Below are 18,907 nucleotides of genomic sequence, written 5' to 3'. Positions count from 1 at the left end.
GAGCAGCTGGGCCCGTGAGCCATGGCCGCTGAGCCTGCGCGTCTGGAGCCTATGCTCCGCAACGGGAGAGGCCGCAACAGTGAGAGGCCCGCGTACCGCAAAAAAAAGAAAAAAAAAAAAGCAAACTACATTAGCTGAAAATCTGACATATAATAGGTTACAAATAACTGTATTGTTTTAAATCTACAAAACAAATGAATATAAAGACTTCAATGTGGGCTTCCCCCGTGGCACAGTGGTTAGGAATCTCCCTGCCAATGCGGGGGACACGGGTTCGATCATTGTTCTGGGAAGATCTCACATGCTGTGGATCAACTAAGCCCGTGCACCACAACAAGTGAACCCACGTGCCACAACTACTGAAGCCCGCATGCTTAGAGCCCATGTTCCGCAACGAGAGAAGCCACCGCAATGAGAAGCCCGCGCACCGCAACTTAGAGTAGCTCCCACTCGCTGCAACTAGAGAAAGCCTGCGTACAGCAACAGAGCCAATGCAGCCAAAAATAAATAAATTAAATAAATAAATTTTTTTTTAAAGTGATTAGCCTGGTACCTGACCAAAAAAAAAAAAAGAACTTCATGTTTCTGAAATATATTTCTATATCATCATCACAAATGATTTAAAGGCAGAAATTCATTCCATTTGCATTTATTTTACAGAATATTATACATATAAAAATTCTGTAAGTTTTGCTAATAGTTTAAATCTAATTAAGATGAGTTATGCTACTTGTGTTGATTTTATTCTTAAAATTACACTACTTTCTTCTATTTTATGACCCAATTTTAATTCTCTCCAGACATGTGATGTTAATTAAGATTTATATACATTACTTTTTAAATGTTTTTCTTACCAATCCATACTACACATATCACAAATCTGAGAAAAACCTTTGAAACATTATTGGTCATTTCAGTTAATGCACATATTCTGCTTTATTTTTAAGAGTTTTAAGAAACTACTGATAACTGAATTTCATGCTACTTACGATCAATTTCTAGAAGCTACTGAAAGTCCTGTTGTATATATATGTTTTGGAATATTATCCAGTTCTGTTCCTATCTCAAACCTCATTCCACAAAACTGGGCTACCTTGACTGCGTAAGATTATTAATAATTCATCTTTCAACTGAAAGGTGCTTCCATTTAAACTGGACTGTTATTTAGATACATTACCCCCCCCTTTACAATACTGATTAGAATTTTAATTCATGTTACTTATGAAGAAACTGAATCTCTGGTAGGTTCCATGACTTGCCCAAGGTCAACAACTAGCCAGTGGCAGTCCGAGTTCAATCCCAGATTTACCTAACCTCAAAACCAATACTTCCACTTGACCACAATTATCTCCTTAAAAGATTATGGGACAGGCTCAAAAGCAGGGAATCTTGTCTCTTCGAAGATTCACGCAACTATTCTGAGACATTGATAACCACACTGTACCTACAATTCAGTCACTGATTGAAATATAAATGAAGAGGATCTGTGTGCTTCATTTAAACTAGGTCAAGCTCACTGGCAGGTAAGAAAGATGTTGGAAAAGGCTTGCCTCAACACGTCTTGCCTAGACCTCTGTATCTTTACGGTTCCCGCAGTCTACTTTTAAAAACACGCATATCTACCAAATAAGGCTATGCCAGACCAGCTTACAGTTTGCTGGGTTCCAGAACTGCACTTTTCTAAAATAATTTAGACCAAACTTAATATTGAGCTGGGAGACTTGGTTGAATATGTCAGTCTGGCACTTTCCAAACATTCGAAGTGTCATTTGGGGCCACAAGCCCAGTTCCACCCTCTTTCTTTTACGCTGTGATGCTTACCCACTTGGGGAGGGGGCTACCGCTTCTGTAGGACACTGGGGCAAAAGAGCAGTAAAGGAAGAAGTGGGGGAAGCGCACGGAAGTTGGGAGAAGGGAGGTCTCCTTACCCACTGTTCTGCCCTAGCTCTGCCAAGGGCGGCTCCCCGCGGTGCCCAGCCGACTCACAACCCCCGAAGCCGGGCTCTGTCCCAGAGAGGTGGGCAGAAAAAGCAGGCAATGGAAGTATGAGATTGCCCCATCCACCCCGCCGGGGTCCATGCTCTCCTTCTGGACTCAGAGGATGCTCCCTCTTTCGGAGCTAAACCTCCAGGTGGCAAACTCCCCGTCCACACCGGCCGAAGTCTTCTGCATCTGAGGGGGCGCCTCCTCCGCAACCTCGACACGGCCACCCGAAACTCTCCGCCAGCCGTCATCCCCAGCCCTTCCCTTCCACCCCCGCAACCCGCCAGGGGCACACACGCCGGCCTGCGCCCCACCCAGGATCTCCGCGCTCCCCTCCCCGAGCCGGAGAAGGGGCCCCCACCACCCCCCAGATACACACACACACATCCTCAAGCTCCAGCCTCCCGGACCCCGTCGAAGCCGGAGAGAGTACCTGGCAGTGCTCCGGGGTACAGATGGGGCGGGCGCAGCCCGCTCCCGGAGGCGCCGAGTGCTTCTCTTCCCACCCGCAGCTTTGGCTTCTCCCGTTCCCAGGAACGGGAGGGAGGAGAGGCGCGGGAGGGGAGGGGGAAGACGAGGAGCCAAGGGGCCGCAGGAGCCGAACCGGAACCTCAAGCGCTGGCCCCACCCTCGGCCCGGCGCAGAGCACCCTGGCGCTCCCGATAGGACAAACTTAAAGCAGGCAGTGAGAAATAGGCACCACCACTTCCGGGTCATCCCCGCTACCGTCCCTCCTTAGCAACCGCGTGGGGTTGCTAAGCGGAAGTGCCTTCAAAGACAACCACCCCCATTACTTATGGGACTAACAGGAGGTAACTGGGAGCGTGTACTCCTCTTTGGCAACACACTCTTACCTTCTGCTCCTGGTCTTGGGCTGAGCACGGGCTTCGCTGCCGAAGTCTCGAAGCCAATCCTGCTTTTCCCTTTACCTGTACTCCCCCTACCAGACCCCAGCCACTATTTACTCCTGTTCCCTCCCGCCTTGAATCCCGGGCGGACCTATTGGCTCCTGTTAAGGCTCTCTCACGTCCCTCGTGGGAGTTACTTTCTGGCAGTTTAGCAAGCATCTCCCTCTTGTGGATTTTCAGTTGTGTTTCTACTGAGCTTTTAAAGTCTCCTCCAATGCTATGAAACCTTTTTCATGCACTTCGTTCTCCTGTGATAGCCCCTGAAACCGAAAGGTGAGAAAGTTTTGTCTTCACCCATCTCTTTTGTAAGGATTGCACATGCTTGTGTATGATCTGGAAATAATTAATCCTTAAAAGAAAAAACAATGAGAAAAGGCCAAAGGAAGCAGGTGATCAAGCTTGGGAAGGAGGAAGACATTTAATCCTCCACTCAGAATAAACTTTCAATCCTATACTGTGGACAAGAAAAGTTAATAAGAGACCTCATTTATTCTTGTGTTGGGGTGATCTGAGCTTGAAAAATACTGGGAAAACCACTGCTCGGAGCAAAAGCCAGCAACATAATTAATCCTCTTTCTAGAAAAATGACCTATATTATTATGGCAGTTAAATATTCAGAGAAATGTAGTTAGGCATTCAGAGAAAAATGAGTAAAAATCTTGGCTTAACTTTCCTATCTTCAATAGGTCTGCTTAAAAGCAATAAAGCTTAATAGTAGCTCCTGAATTTGTTCTCTAGTCCATGGCAGTGAATGTCTTTGCAACTGCTGGCTATTGGTCATAATAATTTGGTCATGATAATTTTACTGGTCATGATAACCTCTTAGTCACCGATATTGGACTGTTGTCCACCTAGTTGGGGCAGAGGAAATGACTTTTGGTAACTTCAAAGAAACAACAGGTCTGTTGGTTTTCTGTACATGTGACACAGCATTAAATTGATTCACCAAGTCAGTCAGTTCAGCAAAACCTTTAGGAAATCCCTTCAGGTTCAAATGTCACTAGTAGATTGTTAAAGAAGTCTAAACTATTTCCACCCTTGCCATGGACATGCATATATGTGGGAGTATACACACACAAAATTCAAATGGAATCTGAGCACATCTAGTCATTAATTGTTCTTTAAAAAAAACCTGGCTGTACTTGACAAGTGATAAATCTGTTACCATGACAAAATAGAGCTTGGTATTTCAATTGGCAACTGGTTTAAATATTTAAAAATTTTTAATTAGAAAAGTAAATAAAATTATGAGCCCAATGAGCAACAACTTATCTAAAACTATGCTGGGGCCTCCCTGGAGGCCAGTGGTTGAGAATCCACCTGCCAAGGCAAGGAACACAGGTTCAAGCCCTGGTCCGGGAAGATCCCACATGCCACAGAGCAACTAAGCCTGTGCACCACACTACTGAGCCTGTGCTCTAGAGCCTGCGAGCCACAACTACTGAGCCTGCGTGCCACAACTACTGAAGCCCACGTGCCTAGAGCCCATGTTCCACAAGAGAAGCCACTGCAATGAGAAGCCCATGCACCACAACTAGTAGCCCCTGCTCGCAGCTACTAAAGAAAGCCCACAGGCAGCAACGAAAACCCAACGCAGCCAAAAATAAATAAATTTATTAAAAATAAATAAAACTATGGTGGACTTAGATGTCTTTAAAAAATTAAAAACATGAATACGGTAAATCTGTCCTATAGAAAGAAATGTTTTATTGGGTAAAAATAGTTAAGATCAAATGCAGTAGTTTAAGCCAATACAAAAATGCAAATTCCTATGCATCATTCATTTTTCCTGTTGTCTGAAGAAATATGACTTATAATAGCATATAACAGCATTTATTTAGATCCTCTCTTCCTACAGTTTTAAAAAAATTATTACTGAGCTTCCCTGGTGGCGCAGTGGTTGAGAGTCCTCCTGCCGATGCAGGGGACGTGGGTTCGTGCCCTGGTCCGGGAAGATCCCACATGTCGCAGAGCGGCTAGGCCCGTGAGCCATGGCTGCTGAGCCTGCGCGTCCGGAGCCTGTGCTCTGCAACGGGAGAGGCCGCAACAGTGAGAGGCCCGCGTACCACAAAAAAAAAAAAAAAAAAATTATTACTGAGTCACTTTTGTATAGGTGTATGAATACCTGGCTTAACTCCTAAATGATCATGACGTGTATAATTCCATCACTTTTAACGTACTCATTACTTGGAGACCTTTAAAGATGTATAGCACAGGTATATACATTTTATTGTACACTGAAAATGTATATATTTTATTGTAAGTAAATCAACCTAAAATGTTGATAAATGTTTAAAAATTCAAATAAATAAATAAATATGTATATAGCACAATCCACACCTAAAACTAGCTATGTGGGTTTAACTACACTTTTAGGATTTTGTGAGCAGTATCACAGGAATCCATATTCTTTTTTTAAAAATTATTACCCAAATCAACCTTTTATTTTATTTTAAAAATTTTATTTATTTATTTATTTTGGCCACACCACGTGACATGTGGGATCTTAGTTCCCCGGCCAGGGATCAAACCAGCGCCCCCTGCATTGGAAATGTGAAGTCTTAACCACTGGACCGCTAGGGAAGTTCCCAGGAATCCATATTCTTTATTTGTTTGTTTGTTCCGGTTTTTTTGTTTTTATTTTTGGTTGCATTGGGTCTTCGATGGTGCGCGCGGGCTTTCTCTAGTTGCAGCGCGAGGGGGCTACTCTTCGTTGCGGTGTGTGGGCTTCTCATTGCGGTGGCTTCTCTTTGTTGTGGCGCAAGGGCTCTCAGCACGCGGGCTTCAGTATTTGTGGCACTCGGGCTCCGTAGTTGCGGCTTGCGAGCTCTAGAGCGCAGGCTCAATAGTTGTGGCGCACGGGCTTAGCTGCTCCGCGGCATGTAGGATCCTCCCCAACCAGGGTTCAAACCCGAGTCCCCTGCACTGGCAGGCGGATTCTTTACCACTGGCCACCAGGGAAGTCCCCAATCAATATTCTTAATATGAACCATAATTAAGACAGTGCTCTCAAATCTATGCTAGATCTCAAATAGCCTTCAAGGTCAATATAGTACCTTCATCCTTCAAATCAATATAGGACCTCTAGCCTTTATTCTCAATCTCTTGAAAGCTTTTTGTCATTTTTTAATTGTCCCTTGTAATCATTTAAAAAAGAATTAGGTTGGGGGCTTCCCTGGTGGCGCAGTGGTTGGGAGTCAGCCTGCCGATGCAGGGGATACGGGTTCGTGCCCCGGTCCGGGAAGATCCCACATGCCGCGGAGCGGCTGGGCCCGTGAGCCATGGCCACTGGGCCTGCGCATCCGGAGCCTGTGCCCCGCAACGGGAGAGGCCACAACAGTGAGAGGCCCGCATACCACAAAAAAAAAAAAAAAAAAAAAAAAAAGAATTAGGTTGTATAACATTTATTTTTGGGAAACCCAATACTCTGTTAATAATTATTACTTAAAAATTCAAATATTCTTAGAGTTGCACTGGCATCTCCTAATACAAAAGACAAAACAGACAAACATAAGAGATACGAAAAGCAATGAATACTTGGGATCAGTTAGAAGAAATATAGCCAGATTTACTTTTTATCTGCCTAAGCCATATACAATACACAAGGCATGGCCCCTTGTACAAGGGACTTAGAGAAATTCACTTAGGATACATGTGACATAAACAACATAATGTTCACCCTTCGGAAGAGAAGGCTAAAGATGTAACAGCTATCTTTAAATAATTGAAGGCTGTCATGTGGAAGGAGTAACTTGTTCTAAGTTATTTCAAGGACAGAACCAAGAAGAGGAGGAGGGGAGTTAAGAAAAAAATCAAATTTTTAATTTGTAGCACTTTCGATTGGCATTGCCAGCTAATAAAATAGTCCATCTAATGAAAAGCTATAGCTGGCTTGGGTTGAACAAAGTAGCTTCTAACACTCCTCCCAGTTTTGATTCAGTGACAATCTTTCCCACCTCCATAGGCTATCCTCAAAGGTAAAAGGAACCATTTTAACAATATTGGTTGGACCAAGGTCCAGCTGAATCTTCAATTTTTCCAAAAGTGAGTTAGCGTGAAGAATTCTAAGTAGAGTGAGATTTATAAGCAGTGTATATATACATATGGGAAAAGTTCAGTTAGTTTAGGCTTTATTTTCTACTTTTTAGAAAAATGACAAGTATTTGTCATCTCATAAATAACTCTGAGCACACTTTATAATTTTCACTATAGTATTATCTTCCTTTGTGAAACTATATAAACACAAAATTCATATGATCCTCACAAATCCATTAGCATTCAAAAATTCCATAAAAGTAGCTTTAATCATTTTTTGCTCCGGAATTGAACACTAACATTAATTATTTGAATAATCCATTCAAAAAGGAAAATCAGATTAACTTTGTGAAGGGTACAAAATTAAAACTTACTTTATATTTTTAATGTATAAACTTTATTTTTTGATTCAATTTCAGTATAAACGGGTAGTCTGTACTTCTCATATGTTTAAAAGAGGCTAAATTGACAATCTACATTTTATAAAACCTTTGACAAGGAAACAGATTACATGGGACCTCTGTCTAATAAAGTTAGACATCACCAAGTATTATATATTTTGAAAGGATTGTATTTGAAAAGACTGTAGGTTCTTTAGGTCAAATTTTTTGGAAACAATTACATATCAAAATTAGACATCACTGGACACACCGCCATAAAGTTTCTCTCTCCATCAATGAAAAATAGCAAATCAGGTTTCATACCCATCAAAAGCCTAATCGTCAAGGAAGCACTTAGGATGAAAACTGGTCTCAATTCAGTATCATTACATTTAATATCCACCTCTAAAAGACAAAGCAAAGCAAAAAATACTATCTATAGTCATAAGGACTTATTTTGGAAGTTGATAAAATCAGCTCAGTACAGTGATTTGCATTTAGAAGGAATAAAATACAAATACCTAGTAGGATATAATCTTAGAAAGCACACATATGGATAGTATTGTGACAATGAGTATTCATTTATTAAAAGCAAACTTCAGGAAAGCATTCCTATTAAACATGGTTAGTTTTGATAACAGGATGTCAGTGAGCAAAAAGCCTGATGAGGAAGCAAGAATATCAGTTACTAAGTACTATTATACCCACCTCTTCAATTATACCCCTGATTATCTTGAAAAATATAATAGTAGCTCTAAGGACTTTAGACATACTTCTGGGTTTATGGCATTATTTGCCTTTCATATTTTATTGATTTCCAACTTGAAAAGTATAGGCCCAAAGGGTAATATTTTATGACACTAAACCAAATGCATATTCTAGGAAAATTCCTCTCTTTTAATGTAGTCTATGGAATTTTCCTGCCCAATTCTATGCTAGTATTTTATCTTTTTGTTGTTGTTTTTAGAAGCTTCATCAACCCTTTAAATCCTTAGGACAAAACTGCCCTTAAATTTTTCTAAGAAGAAGGTAGACGGCCATCCAAATTTTTTCAACATTCCATCTTTGGCCTCCTTTCTTAAAAACGGTATGGGTTCAGTTTAATTAATACTGACTTTTTTAATGTGCAAAAATCTACCTCTGCTTTTTAAAGCAAATAAAAGGAACAAAAATATGGCATCACTCCAATAATCAAATGCCACTAAAAATGGCAACAATACAAAAATCTAAGCAAATCTCAAATACAGCAGATTCATAATTAGAACACCATGCAATAATTTTAGCAAGAAAAAGCTTAACAGGTAAAAGAAACCGAATACTGCATTATACTGAATACTAAGTTAAGTAATCATAATTAATCCTATAAACTTTCCAATATCATAACTACTTGCTTTTGAATAACTAAATGTAAGCCTCATTTTTTAAATTAAATGCTTATTCAACAAAGCTAACTGGAACAAATATATTTATGCAAATTTACATCCTAGAATACCAGAGTAAACAGGAGACATCAGTCAAGGGTGAATAAGTAATTTCTATTCTTTTTCATCATCTGTATGATCAGGTGGCAAAGGACATGATCTGTGGAAAGAAGAGAGAACTTCGATAGTCACCTGAGTCAAATGTTTATAAAACAGAACATAAGTAGTTTTTAAAAACTTATGTAAATCAGGAACATTAACAGTGCAGTGGGTCTCGTCAATTGACTAGAAATGGGAGAAAATTAAACTCCATTAATTGACAAACTCCTACAGATCCCAAATACTAGAGCGACAAAATTTTTAATAATCTATTTTGCCTGTTAATTTGCCAAATTACTTTCCCCTTTAGGATATGTTGCCATTTTTATTACAGAGGGAATCTCTATTTCTATAGCATCTTCTTTCAGTATGTTAAGTGGATTGATGAAGAGTACAATCCTTCAGCAAGAACTCTGTGATTATGAAAAGCAAAAGAATTTAACCAATCCACTTAAGCAGAGAAAACAGCAAGTTGACATATTTGACTGTATACCCTTTGGAACTATATGAATGTATTATCTAATTAGAAAAACCCCAAAATTGTCTTAAGTTGGCATATGGTAACCACAGCTTTTTATTATTATTTTTTGTGTGTGTGGTACGCGGCCCTCTCACTTTTGTCGCCTTTCCCATTGCGGAGCACAGGCTCCGGACGCGCAGGCTCAGCGGCCATGGCTCACGAGCCCAGCCGCTCTGTGGCATGTGGGATCTTCCCAGACCAGGGCACGAACTCGTGTCCCCTGCATCGGCAGGCGGACTCGCAACCACTGCGCCACCAGGGAAGCCCAGTAATCACAGCTTTTGAAAAATAATTTATATTATCCCCAAACCATTTTGTACTCATTATACTTTTTTTAAAAATACATTTATTTATTTTTGACTGGGTTGGGTCTTCCTTGCGGCACGTGGGCATCTCATTACGGTGGCCTCTCTTTGTTGCAAAGCACAGGCTCTAGGTGCGCCAGCTTCAGTAGTTGAGGCACATGGGCTCAGTAGTTGTGGCTCGAGGGCTCTAGAGCAACAGGCTCAGTAGTTGTGGCACATGGGCTTAGTTGCTCTGTGGCATGTGGGATCTTCCCAGACCAGAGCTTGAACCCATGTCCCCTGCATTGGCAGGCGGATTCTTAACCACTGCACCACCAGGGAAGTCCCTCATTTTTTTTTAAAGAGAAAAAGTCAATTAAAAACTTAATCATAAATCAGAATTTTTTAGAACTGATAAAGATTTGTGAGATCTATTTTTAAATAGTTTTCAAATTAGATCCAGTAAGTCTGAATGGTCATAGGGCAAGTGAGTGAAAGAAGGAAGCTAAAACAAGGATATTCTGACTTGGAATAAGATTACCATTGACTCACCTACTCTTATATTACCAAGAGGTCTTCATTGTACTTTCCTGGAAATTAAATCAAGTTAACAAAGGAACACTATCATAACCCAAAATTCTATTTTTTTAAGGACCTGATTTAATTTACTTTAGGTATCATAGTTCTGTTCAAGGTTTTAAGAAAACAGTTTTTCTTGATTCTGATTCTCCCCCATGCATCTGCCCTCTGTGAGAATAAAGCCATAGGAGTAGCCATATACCAGATTAAGAATTAGGGAGACAGAAGTCCTTCTGATATACTGGTAGTTCTCTATTTACTATCAATAGTAAATCTATTGAAAGAGCTCCTATCAAAAGGAAAAAAAATTTTCTATTTCTTTAACATATCACTATGAAATAGATGTTCACTAACCTATCGTGGTAATCATTTCATGATGTACGTAAGTCAAATCATTACACCTTGAACTCATGTAGTACTGTGTGTCAATTATGTCTCAATCAAACTGGGAGGAAAAAAAGCCAATCTATTGATTTATTATAAATAAAGGGATAACTACAACTCTCTTAAACAAAAACAAATCTAAGACAGAGGCCTAAAGTAATAATATAAACCTCTATTATTACCTAGTTTTATGTCACAGATTTTATTATACTATGGATCAAAATGCTTTATGAGACTATTGGTGTAATCTTTTCCATATGATAGGAAGCCTGTAATATAGGTTTTATTGCTCTCATGATCAATGGTATAGCCATATTTGGCTATATTGCCAAATATTTTCTTTCATTAATGGAAGTCACAAATAATTCAAGAGGATTGTCATATATTCTAGAGCTAATATTGACTATTAGCTTGTTCAAATTAGAATGATAAAGAACAAGGAAGAGTGGTGCCAGTAAGTGAGAAGGAACTAAAGGAGACTTACAGGATCATGAAAACAAGTGCATTAAAAAACTCTATGCAAAAATGTATCCCCTTCCTTGTTGATTTTATTGAAACAGAAATGATAATAGTGATGTAGCAACAAAGTATAAAATTTAGTTACTGCTCCAGAATTTGACACTCCCTTTAAATATCTCATTAGATAACAATTTACTATATGACCTATGAACAGTACTGAGTAAGTCTTAAAATTTTATATCTATAAACATCATTTTATATGTCAAATACTTTGTTTTAACTGCTCATTAACCATTTATTTTTATTTAGTTGTGTTCAATGTAAATCAATTCCAAACACAATGTACAATCCAAAACAGGTGTACAGTGTTCAGATATGAAGCAAGAGGTGTTCATTCACACACATAGAACTCACATAACCTGAGATCAGTTGGATCTAGTTGTTCCTGTGTAGACTTCTAAAGATGGCAAATATTGGCTTAAAACTTATTAGGAGTACTATGGCCATATTGGATACTTAAAATCTAAGCATCATTGTGTGAACCTGTGAACCAAAGATTTCACAGAGTTTCTATTTCTAAAATGGTTTCTGTACATCAAGGCAGTTGTAAAGTTTTATTTTCCAGGATCAAGTCCACTTAGGTTTAGAACCATCTAAAAATAATGACTGATGTAGAAAGTGCTCCACGTGTAGCTATTCCTATTCATCAAGTTTTATATTTATATATATATGTTTACGGAAAGGGCACAAAAGAGTTATGAATTTAATGCGGGCAAGTTTCCAGTCTTCACTTCCCAAATACTTAATGCACATTATTTTTGCTGCCTTCATATATTTGCCTCTTAATTTCAAGATTTGTCAAATATGCTTTCCAAACAGATCAATTTTTTAAGTTGTAAAAATTATTCAATATATGCAGAAATAAAAAGCAATATTTTAAGACTGGTTGAAGTCAATGCACTTCTAATCTTTGGAATCAAGCTAAATGATCCAACTTAGCTAAATAAATCTGGATGGGAATGTGTGATAGGAAATACCTGTTATTTGACTTTTAAGTGCATTTGCTGGTATTACTTATGCTTGGATTTGTAGTAGATTCCAATCCATCATTGCCCTGGAACGTGTCAGTTACTGCAGAAAGTCAAATGCAATGTCAAATCCAAAGCCCCAGAGAAAAGAGTTAAGTTCCCAAGAGAACAGTGAAAACAGTGTAAAACCTGATGGAGAGTATATCAACATTAAACCAGGACTGCTGAAACAATACACAGAGGATTTGCAGTAATACCTGGTGGTTCCTTCCAGTGTACATCATAAATAGAATCACTGAAGCTTTTTATATTACCTAATCATTTTACCGCCTTCTAGATTTCGTGAACAAAATGGAAACTGAATCTCCATTCCATAGCTCATCCTTTTTCTCTAGATGAAGATGAAATTATTCTTATTTGCAAGGTACAGTTTGAAGTGTCCATATTTCTTAAGTTATACTTAATCACATCATTAATTCTCGATGTTGTCTCTTTCCAGTCTTGTACATGAAACTCCAGCAGATTTAATATTGGCTTTCATTATCTGGTCAAATCCTTCAGATGCTCTTTAAACTAGTCCAATTTGGGAGTCTCAACATTCTCTGTGTTAATAAAACAAGGGATGGAATTAGTAGACTTGATGAAGACCTGTTTATTTTCCTTGCCACACTGGACTTCTAGATGGCGTACGGATTGGGCTTTAGAATATGGGTTGGTAAACTGTAGATATTTCTTGGCCAAGTCTCTTAACGGTAGAGATGCAGAAGGGCAAGCAAGACCACAAGGAGACTCGCTGTTGACTGCAAAGCACAGCTGACCGTTGTGGTTTCGAACGGAGGACCTTCCGTGCTGGTTAAAGGAACGAATGAATAAATCTGCGTGGGTAGGAGCAGCACCAGAAGCAGCAGCCCCAATCTGAGCCTGGCCACCACTCCCTTGCCCATGGTGATCGCTCCGCCTTGGGCAGGGCTCGCTGCTTGGTGCTGGGGAGGAGGATCACAGGCTACTGGCTGGTGCAGGAGAGGTATCTAGCAGGGTCTTAAATCTAGCCGGAGGCTTCATAATGGCGGTGACATGGCACCACCAGCGCTCACCACTCCCCACCTCCACTCAAATACTCTGTCTTTGAAACAAAAATTTCAAAATTCTTTAGAGAGTCTGGACACTATTACTTATAAATCTATTTAAAAAGCAGGTTTCCATTCCTTTTTTCCCCCCAATGGTATTATTATTTTTCCTGATTCTTAAAATATTTGTTGTTGAAACTTGGTAGCACTGAGTATGAGAGGTTTTTACCCAGATATATCACTATTGATATTTGGTATATTTTGTACAGAGATTTGGTATATTTAGATACATGTCTTTTACACAATAATGGTTGTACTTTTGTATCAGAATTTTTGCTTAACACTTATCACGAGCATTTTCCTGACATTAAAAGCTTGAAAGCATGATTTAATTACCTTCTTTAAAAGTTTACACAATGAACTCTGCATGTTTGCAGTTTTATCCCCACCTTGTTTTGTTTTGAAGTTTTCTTATGTATTTACAGAGAAGTTGTAAAGAAAATACACCACGGTGTTAGTTTTGGTTGTTTCTAAGTGATGGGGATTTCTATATTTTCCAAATTTTCTACATTGGGTATATATTTCCTGTGGAGGCTGAACTAGTAGTTTTTCAAAGGTGAGGTTAATGGAATTCAAGCTAGATAAACCAACATGGAAATTGCTTTTTGAAAAAAGACTATAGAAAACAGACAGAAAAAATTAAAGAATAAAGACCAGAAGTTCATGATTAATAATGTAACACTTATCATCTGAATGGGAGCTGATCCTATTTGAGTGACTGAAATGAGTAAAAATAATACCTTTCATTGATGTTTGAAATTTGGGAGTGACTTATAATAATAGGTTAGCACAGTTTAAAAAACCTCTGGTTTGTATTTTCTTATCTGCTCAAACAGAAATTTTAAAGTTACTCAATATTCTGTTGTCTTTTATTTTCAAGAATATAAGTATTTCTTTATATTCCAGAATATAAAAACTTACTTTCTCTTTGCTTTTCCCAAGCCACTGCTTCCTGCCTCCTCAGGAATCCTATTCTCTTTTTCTGAATCTTTAGGGGACAGCCTGAAGAACTCTCCGATTCCTTTTTGCCACTTGGGAGTTGGGCGCACACAAACTGGATTCCCTCCTGCATACTTATTTTCAGCTATAAAATATAAACAGATAGAACTAAATAAAAATTAAGAATACAATCACCATTCCTTAAAGGGAAAGTTAATTCTTTAACATCAAATCTACAGGGTACTAAATGGTGTTACATCCATCTTTAAATTTTAAAATGTGACATGATAAAGCTGTATTCAGTTATAATATAATGTATAACACTTTATTACATTTATCCTTTAGCCTAGAAAAATAGCATTAACAAGATGTTTACAACTAGAAAATATTTTTCATATTTTGACCACAAGCTGAGCTATTCAGTTAGTCTTATGTACTGTCATACTAAAGTTTTACACATTTTTTCCTGTATGTTCTTAACTAGAGCTTGTGAAATTAATCTTCCAAACTGCTCAACTTCCTCCTAAAAGGAATGAGACAGCAGATGGCATGGTATTTTCTCAATTGCACAGAAGGATAGGTGTGAAGCTATTTCCCTAGCCCGGTTTTCCCAATTAATGTCCCAAAAGCAGTAACAGGAGCTGCAAAGTTGTAAAACACACACACCGACACCAAACTAAAAAAAAAGGAAAGAAAGGAGAGAGGGAGAAAGGGAAGGAAGGACAAAGGAAAATATGTAGAAATGAAAACAAAAACGTGATTAGCACTGTCAACTATAGTCCCGATTCTTAATCTAGTAAAAAGGTGCTTAAATAGCCTCTTACAAGAAAAAGCCCAGTTGTCAATACTAAGAAAAATAACAACGCTAAAGTAGAAAAGAAAAACAGGTTTGAAGAGAAACTGTGTCCGTCCCTAACCCGAGACTTGAAATTCTTTACAATGCGACCCACTCCGCCCCGCACCCCTACCCCAGCCCGCCAAGAGACAGGCTCGCTCATAGAGCAAAAGGCAAGGAAGAAATTCGGGGGTGAGGATCTCAGGAAAAGAAATTCCACGGTGGGGCAAGGGGCTCGCAGGTCAGGAGAACTGTGGTGCCAGGCCTGATCTCCTTTTGAGAAGGTTTCTCCAGGATCTTGCAGGGGCGCTTTTTACCTTTCCTTGACGAAAGCGGCGTGGAATTAGTGGCAGAGGTGGAGGAACCAAGCACCTTCCTGGGGGCTCGAGAAGCTACCACTGCGGAGAGAGGCAAAGAAGGGCATTCAGAAGGGAGCATGAAGAGTCTCATAGCCAGGTTCTCACCACACTCTCCGACCCAGCCTATCGGAGAGGAGAGGCCCGCGATCCAGAACAGCAGATAACCCTCCCCTGTCCCCGCCGCGTCTTCCTCCTGGTTAAAGGGATCGGGCCGCTGCTTCCTGGCGGGCTGAACCAGTTTGGCGGACAGGGTTGTGGGCAGGTCCGGCTTCTCCCGCCCGCGGCGGAGCTGCCCAGGGAACCACCTGCCCTCCCCTACCATGCTCGCCTGCCTCACCTTTTCTGTAGGTGCCAGGGACACTGTCTGCTTTAGTCCGCACCATGTTCAAACACGAGATGAGAACAACCGACTCCCCAGCCGAAGATGCTTCACGGGACAAGGCCCCGAAAACGAATCTCCCGCCACAGTTTATATTGGTCCCTTTCCCGCGCGCTCCACTGACTCTCCCAGGCCTCCGCTCCCATTGGTTCCGCGCCTTTCACTCGCAACCAATCGCCAGTGTCCAGTGGTGACCGCGGCGGGGTTGGGCGCAGTGCTGACTCGTCCATCAACTTGCAGAAGCTTGTGATTCGTACCCGCCTGAGGTGGGCGGTGTCAGGGCGCTTTCCTGGGGTGCCCCATGTGTGGGTGCTAAGATCATGAACTAGGTAAAGGGGCCTGCTTAGAAAAGAAAACCCAGGAAAGACAGCGAATTCCAACATTTCTTTAAAAGTTAACCACAGGCTTAAATCCATAATGTCATTCCTGGAAGTGACACCTGAAATGAAGCAGACTTTTTAATATCTCAGGTATGAACACTCTTTACAGCATCCGTAACTAAAACGAGTCTATGGAATGGGAAAAGCTAATACAATTTATTTACAGGGATTTTTTTTTTTTTTTTTTTTTTTTTTTTTTGCCAGGCCGTGCAGCTTGTGGGATCTTAGTTCTTCGACTAGGCATCGAACGCTGGCCCCAGCAGCAGTGAAAGCTCCGGGTCTTTACCACTGGACCACCAGGGAATTCCCTATTTACAGGGCTTTTCTTTCTTTCTTTTTTTTTTTTTGTGGTACGCGGGCCTCTCACTGTTGTGGCCTCTCCCATTGCGGAGCACAGGCTCCGGACGCACAGGCTCAGTGGCCATGGCTCACGGGCCCAGCCGCTCCGCGGCATGTGGGATCTTCCCGGACCGGGGCACGAACCCGTGTCCCCTGCATCGGCAGGCGGATTCTCAAACACTGCACCACCAGGGAAGCCCTACAGGGATTTTTTTTAAAACACCAAAACTTTTTAGGATGGTGTGAAACAAGAAAAAACAGTGAACTGTATATACATACATACATTAAAAGAAACATTATTATAATAATAAAACATTTTCCTGAGACCTGTATGGTCTCAGAATTCCTTAAAAATATGTCATATGTGCCAAGGGCACACCCCTGGCACATAGTGAACATGATTTTAGAATAAGAGCTCATAACTATTTTCCTTCCCTATGCTTATCTTAGGTACTCACAATACCCCCTGGGCAATGATTTCCACTCTGAATACCACGCACAAAACCTGATCAAATAAATTTGCCTTAGGATGTACTTTGTTAAAAGTGCACTTGAAAGGCAAACCTGAAAGTGTAAGTATGGCATTAATTCTCTCCAATAAATTATGCTTGAACTTTCAGAATAAAGGCTTCTCAGTACTTTAACAGAATCAACAACTACTTTGTGTTTTTGAATTACGAATCTAGACAGCAGATGAAATTAACATTATAATAGGAGGAAAGGTATTGCAAATTACCTGTAGCTTTGTCTAAATCTTAGTGTCTAAGATTACAGCCAAAGTCCTATCAGAAAAATCAACAAGCCCTAGGGTATCCCTCCTTGTTCTTTGTCATCATGCCCCTCTCAATACACAGTTTCTTCAATGCACGTTTTTTCCTTTTCAGTTAAGTGGCTTCTACAAAGGTCTGAATTACCTAATTCCCAGATCCTTGTAGAGATTAGAACTGAGTTGAGAATCTGCTGGTCTTTTCTCTTAGTCCACATGCCAAGTAAATTGCTAGAAAGAATTGCAAATAAACCTTTGCACACAGGGGCAATCTACATATTACTATAGCTGTGTTTGTATGTCTGTCTTTTTAATGCCAATTATGATAAGGAAGGATGCAAATTAGAGTAAAAACTCAAAAACAAAGCAGTGATACCTAGTAAAAATTCTGAATTTAAATGTTTGCTTTGCAGAAGTGCTTCTCCCTTACCTGAAAATTTTAAAGGCCTAAGGCATTAAAAATAGGTGTGCTTGCTTTGCTAAGGCATAAATTCATTGTAATAAATGGTAATATGGTAAATGGCATTACATTATATACATTACAAACTAGAGATTTCAATCAATAACATATACCTTATGAAAAAGAACACTTTTATTCTTGAGGACCTAGTAATTTCATCATAATGTGTGATATACTAAGTCTTATTGTACAAAAAGCTTGTCAGTCTGTCTTCAAGAAGTTATCATTTTAGTTATGGGAACAGAACAGATATAAAAACAGGTAAAGGATTTGGATATGTTATAATTAGTATTAAATGTAGCAGACATCTATGAAGAAACAAAACTTGTATCCACTATTTATGAAAATTCAGAGTCTTTTTAAGCTGGAAAGCCATATATTTTCCAAATTAACAACAAAGATAATCTAAACTCAATGTAAATCAACACACATATGATTTTGATTATTTATGTCGGTGAAAACACTAACATAAAAAGGTGAAACAACATGCAATTGATGTAATTTAGTATAAATAGCCTAATGGGAATGAAGAGCCTATCCATGTAACACAAAGCCAGTCAAATTGATCCATGAACTATATCAGAAGACATTATGTTATGCTCTCCAGAAAAATCTGGCTAAATTTTCCCCAGTCCGTTGTCCCAATGGAGTAGGGAAGTAGCAAAAGACCCTTAAATCTGGTCATCTTGAGTTGAAATACCTTTAATTTCTTAAAAATCAACACAGAGAATTTATATGGAAGGTCTTCAAAGCCATATCACAGCACCTGTTTTTATTAAAGTTTTGTGGGGTTTTTTTCTCCCTCGAGCTTAAGGGGTTGTCTTGGCCCTCCTGGAGAAGACCTGGCTCAAAAAAGCAAAAAGAGGTTTTAGGAGCGTTAATCAGATATTAGACTACAAGGGGTATTAATAAAACCACTACCACCGGAGCAAATCCTCACAGCGTTTACTCTAGCTTTCAAGTGCTATTTTAAATATTTTACACAAAACCAGAACAGTTTGAAAACTGGACCCTCAGGTTACGGGGTATTGTTTTTTTTTCCCTAAACTGTAATTTTTAGAGGTATTTGTATTGTCTTAAGCCGATTTCCCAATTCTCGAGTCCTACATTTATCGACGCGGAAGAACCACTCGCAGATGGAGCTCTGGTACAAGTGGCAACATCAGGAAGCGGGCAGAAGCAGGAGGAGGCACAGGTGGGAGGGATCTGTGCTGGGGGCGGTGCTACCGCGTGGGGCAGTACA

General features: G+C 39.8%; 2 protein-coding genes across 7 annotated transcripts in view; both read right to left on the bottom strand.

The window, feature by feature from the left end:
• CSNK1G1 (casein kinase 1 gamma 1) overlaps positions 1-2,614 on the bottom strand; it is a 163,598-nt gene extending 160,984 nt beyond the window's left edge. For 5 of the 6 annotated variants that reach the window (XM_067029663.1, XM_067029666.1, XM_067029670.1 and 2 more), the window contains exon 1: positions 2,417-2,603. The gene's annotated coding sequence lies outside the window, so the exon portion shown is untranslated. Of the gene's footprint in view, positions 1-2,416 lie in introns of all 6 variants that reach the window. The other variant, XM_067029668.1, reaches the window with a different exon arrangement.
• Positions 2,615-7,487: 4,873 nt separating this feature from the next.
• Positions 7,488-15,777, bottom strand: PCLAF (PCNA clamp associated factor). Its single transcript, XM_059057824.2, has 4 exons — positions 15,678-15,777; positions 15,299-15,379; positions 14,129-14,291; positions 7,488-8,887 (listed from the first exon to the last, which is right to left on the bottom strand). The coding sequence occupies exons 1-4, from the start codon at positions 15,721-15,723 to the stop codon at positions 8,842-8,844; spliced, it is 336 nt and encodes a 111-aa protein (XP_058913807.1). The 5' UTR covers positions 15,724-15,777; the 3' UTR covers positions 7,488-8,841.
• Positions 15,778-18,907: the final 3,130 nt, after the last annotated feature.

The sequence above is a fragment of the Kogia breviceps genome, chromosome 3 (assembly GCF_026419965.1).
Source record: "Kogia breviceps isolate mKogBre1 chromosome 3, mKogBre1 haplotype 1, whole genome shotgun sequence".
In the NCBI taxonomy this organism is placed as follows: domain Eukaryota; kingdom Metazoa; phylum Chordata; class Mammalia; order Artiodactyla; family Physeteridae; genus Kogia; species Kogia breviceps.
The sequence above is the reverse complement of the archived record's forward strand: the minus strand, read 5'-3'. Positions and strand labels throughout refer to the sequence as shown.